The sequence below is a fragment of the Glycine max genome, chromosome 19 (assembly GCF_000004515.6).
Source record: "Glycine max cultivar Williams 82 chromosome 19, Glycine_max_v4.0, whole genome shotgun sequence".
Taxonomy (NCBI): Eukaryota; Viridiplantae; Streptophyta; class Magnoliopsida; order Fabales; family Fabaceae; genus Glycine; species Glycine max.
The window spans coordinates 39,676,140-39,684,568 of NC_038255.2; the positions used below are offsets into that span (position 1 = coordinate 39,676,140).

Sequence of the window (8,429 nt, forward strand, 5' to 3'; positions counted from 1 at the left end):
CCCGCAAGACTTCGTCTTCAACCTCCAGAGTGGGTAAAAAAAAAAATTATTACCTCAATTTCGAAAAACCCACACATTATATGCATTTTAGACACCCAAAAATACGTTTTAAATCATAGAAAAATTAGAAAACTCACATCATTCCTAATTTTGATGTTATTTTGAATTAAGGAGGCTTAAAACATAACACCCATATACTCAGAAAATAAACTCCACATAGGAACGACCCAATAAGCAAGACAGAGGTACAAATAGGCTCTGATACCAAATGTAAAAATATACATACACTGATCTAAACATGCAAATAAATTTAAATAGCATATTTAGATCAAACAGCGGAAATTAAAAGGAATTACAAGCGTACCTCCAGCCATTGCAAATCGAACGGGAAGCGGCTCACACACGAACCTGAAAGACAGTTTTGTTCTTCCAGACCCTTACTCACTCTGAATAGATGATGTATTTTTTCTGAATAGAGAAGTGGTTTGGTGATACAAAACTGAGAGCACCCCATCCTATTTATAGAGTCTGTCCATCACAGAGCTCTCAACTTGTTATCAGAACGTGAGATAGGAAGTTATCAGACGTGAGATAAGAAGTTATCAGTACGTGAGATGATGGGTACGTGATTTGTTACTGAAGGTGGTTGCAAATATATTTTGCAAAGATATGGGATGAATGTGGATGGAAAATGGACCAGATTCAAAATAACTAATTTTTTCAAAAATAATAAAATTAATTAATTAAAAGAACGTGGAGGTGAACGTGCACTTCCAACATATAGGTCATATGCTTACTCGAAACTCGAACATGACATGACCCAACCTCCACCAAAGGATACTCAATAAATGGGTAATGAATAGTTAGTGACCTATAACCTCCTCCTTCTGTGCTTTACAGAATAAAGAGGTACATTACTACTCATTTTATATACATAAATACTTTGAGCATCGTTGAAGTTCATTTTTTATATGTATCTCTCCGCACACTAAAGCAAAGAGATCGAAGATCAGACCAATATCAGAAGAGAAAGAAGATTGGACTACTCAACTATAGATTTGATACGAACAGAAATGAAACTCTTCTAAAAAGTCAACCCGAGAAAACCCTCTACTATAATAACAAATTATTATGTAGTTTGTATATATGTCATAAGATTTATTAAATTTATCTCTTAATTTTATTTATTAACGGACGAGTTTTTCTGTTCTTCAAAGTGAGAAGACAAAAGTGAAAAAGATAAAGATTGTCTATTCCGCAATTCTGTAATATTTTTTTGTTATGCTGCCTCTTGATAAAGGTACATTATCAGTTATCAGTGATTTTTTTTATGAGTCTGGGGCAATCTATGATAGAGAGAATTCGAACATTCAATGGTTAACAGTTACTTTCGTCGTTTCTATTCATTTTATCACATTTTTTGTTTTTATAATGATTGTCTTACAACTTTTAAAAAATTTGAGTAATTTAAACCATGAAAAGCATAAACTGGGATGAAGAAGCTCATGCTGTTACTTGTTACTAGTATCTTGCTCTTCTTTATGTACTGACATCTATCAGTTTAATTTAACAAATTGCCACGTTCGGAAGTTTGTTTATTAAGAAAAGAGTAACTAACACGAAAGATCTTTCTGAAAATATACTGAAAGTAAAGGGTGACAACCCAATAAAAAGGCATCCAAGAACTATAATAACAAGAAGAAAATAGATGGAGAGGAAGAAGAGATCAGCAAGGTGCTGAGTCCTGTACCTAGTCTTACACTTAGGTTAGCAAAGTGATTTGAAGTATACTTCAAACGATGAATCAGAGATACATTTTAATAATAATAAAAAGAGATACACTTTACTTTTTAATTAACAGTTAAAAATTATAATATATATATATATATATATATATATATATATATATATATATATATATATAAATGATTTTAACTTTCTATTTTTATTTTCTATAATATATTCATTAATTTTTAACAACTAAAATTTTCAAAAATAGTTATATGAATTGAAAGTGAAAAAAATAATTTTTTTATTCAGGATAACACTAAAACTACAAAGAACAATGCACATATTCAAGAAAAGAAGACTTTGACTTCTTTTTCTCTTGAGAAAATTTTGGGTTCTACTTTCTCATTCTCTCTGGGATGTGTATAACGGATCTCATCTCTCTTAAGTACGTGTTTAGATGAGTATGCGTAATATTGATTTTTAATAAAATTAATTTTGTTTGAAATTAAATTTGAAATGATTTGATTTATATTTGAATATTTTTATTATAAAATTAATTTATGAATAAAATTTAAAAAATATAAAAAACTAAAAGTTATAAGTTAATATTTTAAAAGACACTATTTTAAGTATCATTTAAAAAACATTAGAAATTACTAAAAAATTTATTTACTGAATAATGACATCTAATTCCATTAAAAGTATTTTGAAGCAGATGGGATGATTTAAATTTTATATCTATTTTAAAAAATGTTTTTAATATCAATATAAAATGTTGTTAATATTGATTAAGTCTAAAAAATTGCAACAATAATTATAATGATTAATTTAAAGTATCAATTATCTTTTCTAAATTATAAATAGACTTAGTTTCTAAAACAAAGTAATATACATGCTGTAAATTTTATAATAGTTAAGTTTAATTCCTACAAATAAAAAATATTTCTAAAAAAAATATTTTTTCCATTTAGTTTTCAATTTTTTTTTCAAATAAGTGCTCTATAAATATTTTTGTTTTGTTTTTTAATGGATTCAATCGATCAATTTTTTGTTATAAAATAATCTTTCCTATTTTTTTGTTTTCATTTTGTCTGCCTAAAATATCACAACTTTCTCATTTGATCCCTTTAAATAGGATAATAAATGAAAAACTCGTGCTATTAGGAGAATCATATAAAAGGCTCATATTTTAGAAGGGGAAAAAAAAGGAAAGGTTATAATATTTAGAGGGATCAAATGAAAAATGAAAATCCTATAATTAAAAAATGATAAACTAATAAACTTTCTAATAGAACATAATTGAAATAATGAAATTACAAAGATCATAAATTGATCTGTAAATTTCCTATAATTTGACTTATACAAATATGAATTATATAATAATTCTATAAATGAAACTTTGTACGAGTGAATTTCGGTTTGTTGGATTCAATTTCCGTGACTTGTTTTAGATTTTACATCAATTAATAAATAGAGCTTAATTTTAAATGCACTTATATTCCAATTAAATTTTTATATGTTGAAATATATATATATATATATATATATATATATATATATATATATATATATATATATATATATTTAAAATTATTAAAATATGAATTTTATCTTTGCAGATTTTTTATCTATTTTTTATTCTCATAAAATTAAAAAATGTTATTTTTTCATTTGAAATTAGGTTTAATTGATGTCCATATTTACGGGTCACTGTCTTACATACGTGTCAATTTTTCATTGGGCTAATTTTTAATTACTATTCTTATAATTTCCCGGGGATTAATCACAAATGTTGAAAAAAAAAATTATCACAAATTTTCAAACCCCAGTTTTTCTAATTATCTTAAAATATTCAACCACCATAACAACGAACACTTGTTGTGATACTCAAACTGAACAGAGCAGCTTCAAGTGAGAGAGAGAGAGAGGGAGAACGATAATGACGAAGCTCTCCCTATTGACAGTGTTTGTTGTAGCACCTCCTTCTTCACACCCTCCCCTGGTCCGGCGAGTCTCGACCCCTCATCAACCACAGCAAGGAGATTGGATGAGCACTATTGTTCTCTCTCTGTGTTCATTCCGCTGGTCGAATTTTTTAAGAAGATGAAGAAGATTATCAAATGTGGGGTTTGAAAATTAATTTGTGACAGTTTTTTTCTTTTTTTTTCTTTTCAATTTGTGAGATTTTTTAACCCCAAAGATGAAGAATAGTAGCCAATTAGACCAATGAGGGAGTATCACATAAACCACAGAGAGACATGTAAGTATGGACATCAATAAAAAAAAATATTTTAATTTAACAAGAATGAAAACATATAATTTTTTTTTATAAAAACAAAATTTATACTTTTATATTTTTATAAGAGATAAAAAATATATTTTAGTTCAAATTATAAATTTCAAGTGTATCCTTCATACTTAGAAACATAAGGAATCTTTTTCTGCATTGGATTTTTTACCGAAGAGCTGCTGTTTTTCTTTTATAACGCACGTGGGATTTTAACCAAAAGGGGTTAGTTTCATTTGGATTTTACCAAATGAGAGTATTTTTTGAATTAATCCCTAAATGAGAATAAGTTTTAAAATTTGTACTCAATGTAAAATCATAAAAAAGTTCATGACTTGGATTTTTTTTTTATACAGTGAAGCTGTAAAAAATCTAATGAATTTAATTTATTTTAATTATTTATATAAAGTTAGTAAATTTTCACGACTTTAAAGTCATGATTAATTTTTTTAAAAATAATTTAAATGACTTTAAAATTATTTTAATTATAATTTTATATTTTATTTTTTAATTCTTTTAAAATTAAAAATAATTATAAATAATAATTTTTTATAATTTATGATTTTAAAGTCATTAAAATAATAATTATAATTAAACTATTTTTTTTACAATTTATGACTTTAAATTCATTTTAATATAATTTTATATTTCATTGTTTAATTCTTTTAAAATTAAAAATAATTATAATTAATATTTTTTTTATAATTTATAACTTTAAAGTCTTTCAAATAATAATAATAATTTACGACTTTTAAATTTGTTATGCTGGCGTGCACGATAACTCTAAGTTCATTTTTCTCATGTCTCTTTTCTTTTAACATACTTTTCTATTAATATAAAAAATGTATTTAAACAAACAATGAATGCTGTTGTCTTTCTTCTATAATTTTATATTTTATGTTGTTGTGTTTCTAATATTCTATTTTTCTATCATGCCATCATGTACATAAGTGTGTGTCTAGTGTATGTTCATTTTTCTCCTATTTTATTTAATATTTTCTATATTTTATTTTGTAAATTATTATTTGTTAAATTTAAAAACAAAAAAGAATCTAAACAATATAAATTAATAATCTAAAAATAATTCTTATTCATTTTATCTAATTATTATTGGTTTAAGAAAATATTAATTAAAAATAATAATTAATGGTTAAGTATAAAAAAACAGAAGTAGTTGGATTATAAAATAATTAGTTGTTTTAATTATAATTTTTTTTAATTTTAAAAGAATTAATCATTGAAATATAAAATTATAATTAAAACGACTTTAAAGTCACAAATTATAAATAATTAGTTTAATTATAATTATTATATGAACACCTTTAAAGTTGTAAATTCTAAAAAAATATTAATTATAATAAAAAAATTAATCACGACTTTGGAGTTGTGAAAAATTTATGGATTTATATAAATAATTAAAAAAAATCATTGAATTTTTTACGATTTCACTGTATAGAAAAAAGAAACGAAGTCACAATTTTTTTTTTAGATTTCATACCCAGAATTCATAAAAATTGTTAAAACTTACCCATTTGAAAATTAATTCCAAAAATACTTCCATTTATTAAATTCTAAACGAAATTACCCTTTTGGTAGAAACCCCAACACGTACTCTAGTACATTTACTTTTCTCATATGTGAAAACTTACTTTTAACTCAATCATATATGCAGGCGACCTTCTACATGTTTTTTACAACATTTATTCAACTTTTTTTTTTCTTTTTCTTGTAAGAGCCTAGTTTTTTCTACTGAATTTAACTCATTGATTTTTCACCAACATTTCTCAATCTTAAATATGTCAACAATATGAGCCTCACTGGCAAGATTCTGTGTAACGTCATTAGGATTAGGATGGTCTTATAAAGGACCCCTCTACACACCATGTGAAAAGTTGAATGTCATACTATTGAAGTTAACATGTTTAACTATTGCATCAAACAGGATATTCATTCATATATTATATATATTTATAGGCAAATAATATTGTTTAAACTAGCCTATCATGCAGTGAATTATTTTCTTAAATTCACCAAACACACCCAATGCCGTGAACGTGAAGGCTATACCAATTGCAGCAACATGGGTCAGTCTTATGATATTGACCCTATGATAAAAAATAACCAATATTAGCTGAAACTGACAAAGCACAAACACGGAAACACAATGCCAAAACCAGCAACCCCACACAATATTGCAACTTCTGTGTGTGTCTGCTAAAAATCATGGTGTGCACAAGTGCGGTTGTTCATTCAAGGCCTTGTAGTTTGTTCTATTGGTTTCACTATTTTCAACAGTGACCTTTTACTAGCCTCCTCCTTGATAATTGCATATTATGCCATAGAAAAAACACGCAACATAGCTTCATAGCTCAGACACTTAGACATTAGAAAATTAAGCATGTATACATAACCTTGTCAGTTTTTTATTTTCTGCTGTTCACAAGGGTAATTAAACGCTAATAAAGCAAAAGTCTGACATAAACAAATAACAGCTGAAAGTAGTACTAACTAAAAACAAAGGACGAAACTGAAATGTGCATTCTTGGTAGTTGTCAAAATTTATAATGACAAATTCTACTCCAATAAACAAACACAAGAACATCATTATCAATATGATGTGATATGATTGACAGATAATTAATCATTTTTTAAGCTTGTGGTCAGGAATTCGATCCATAGGCTTTCTGGGCACTGAAAAATATACCTTAAGAGATACTTATCTCTTAAATGGATATCAGTAGTTCTAGAAATTACTCTTCACGAATCGGGGTATACCTGATTCAGATGACTAATTTCCACCAATCATGGGCAGCAACCTGGACATCTTATCAAGCCATTCTCATTGCAATCAGGGCACCTTCTCAACCCTCCTTCCTCATGCTCAAACACCTTCCTGCTACCATTGCAATTGGGGCATGGCACAAACCTGGCATCACCACAGTTGTCACACACAAACCCAGGATCCTGAGTGGGGAAACCCTCCAAAAGCCTTGCCAATTCTCCAGACTCATTCAGATGCTTCATTTGCTCAGCATTCCCCACATACCTCCCTCTGATAAAGACCTGTGGCAATGTCACTGCTTTTCCACCAAGAGCATCCTTCAACTCCTTCCTATAGGACGAGTCCATTGAGATGTCCCTCTCATCAACCGCAACCCTGAAGCCCCTCAGAATCATCCTAACCGAACAACAATCCTCATAGGTCTTTCGGATCCCTCTCAAACTAGTGCAATAAAGCACTATTCTGTCCTCAGTGCCAGACAAACGGCACAAACTATTGTTCTTACCAAATGAAAAAGAAGAAGAATGAAATATCAAAGGGCTAGACCCCATTGACCTTACATCTCTAGATAAGGTGTTTCTACCTAGATTCCTTGATGATAATGCTCTTCTGTAACTCCAAGCCACACTCGGATCCAACTTAGCAAGCAAAGCTTCCTCGGATAAGTGCTGCCAAAGTGGCTTCTTGGTTGGTGCTGGAGAAGAAGAAGAGTTTTCCTTTTCCATTGCTGTCTGTGAAGTTTTCAGTGATTCAAAGGAATCAAGCAGTTTCTTCCTTGCAGAACCATCAAATGCTGTGTACCTGCATGAACTTGGTTTGTCCAAAATGGAAGTGTAAGGAGGCTTCTTCTTGGCATTGGCAATTTCTTCTTCTTCTTCTTCTTCTTCTTCATCTAAGCCATCCATGAGTTCCCAAGTGTTGATGACTGAGTCTGGGGAGAGTGAGTGTGCTGGGTCAGTTTGGTTTGAGGTTTTGGTGAGGCGGGGTTGGTTTTTTTGGGTCAAGTTTGGGTCTTTTTGGTCAATGAGGAGAAGGGAGCCATAGGTGGTGGAGGTGAGGGAGACAAGGTGGTGTGTGTCACCCTTTTTTATGGGAGGGTGATGAACAAGAGGCATTGGGAGAGAAAGAGCTCTTCTTCTAACTGGTGCTGCTGCTGGTGAAGAAGTAGAGTTAATGGATTTGTGTGAGGCAGAAGAGGAAGAGAAAGAAGAAGCAAGAGAAGCAGAAGATGGATCCTCTAATTGGTTATTGTTGTTGGCCACTATGGTGATGGTTCTTGAGGCTGAGCAACCCATGATGATGATGATTTCACAATGAACAACAGTGAGTACTAGTGTGCTTGTCTACTACCATTGCTTAATGATAAAAAAAAAATGAATATTTTTTTTTTCTTTTTTTCCCCTTCACTTCTCACTCCAAATTTTTTGGCTCTGTGAAGAAAGTCTTCTTTGGAAGACCTTTGTGAAATAATGATTGTCCTTTGAGGTATTATGATGTGAGAGAGAGAGGTGGTAGAAGGATGCTTTCAATTGGGTTAGAGGGGAAGGTTGATGAGCATCAATATTCAATGCTATATGCAATTGATTGGGAGCATCCAATAGCAGATAGGTTAGGACCATTTTTTTTTAA

General features: G+C 29.4%; 1 protein-coding gene across 1 annotated transcript; it reads right to left on the minus strand.

Annotated features, from left to right (window-relative positions):
• Positions 1 to 6,542: 6,542 nt before the first annotated feature.
• LOC100811817 (uncharacterized protein At5g39865) lies at positions 6,543 to 8,429 on the minus strand. The gene has a single exon (XM_003554085.5). It carries the CDS (start codon positions 8,093 to 8,095, stop codon positions 6,821 to 6,823), a length of 1,275 nt encoding a protein of 424 aa, XP_003554133.1. The 5' UTR covers positions 8,096 to 8,429; the 3' UTR covers positions 6,543 to 6,820.

Excerpts from the sequence above, each read along its gene's own strand:
- LOC100811817 (XM_003554085.5), bottom strand. The coding sequence starts at position 8,095 with ATGGGTTGCTCAGCCTCAAGAACCATCACCATAGTGGCCAACAACAAT.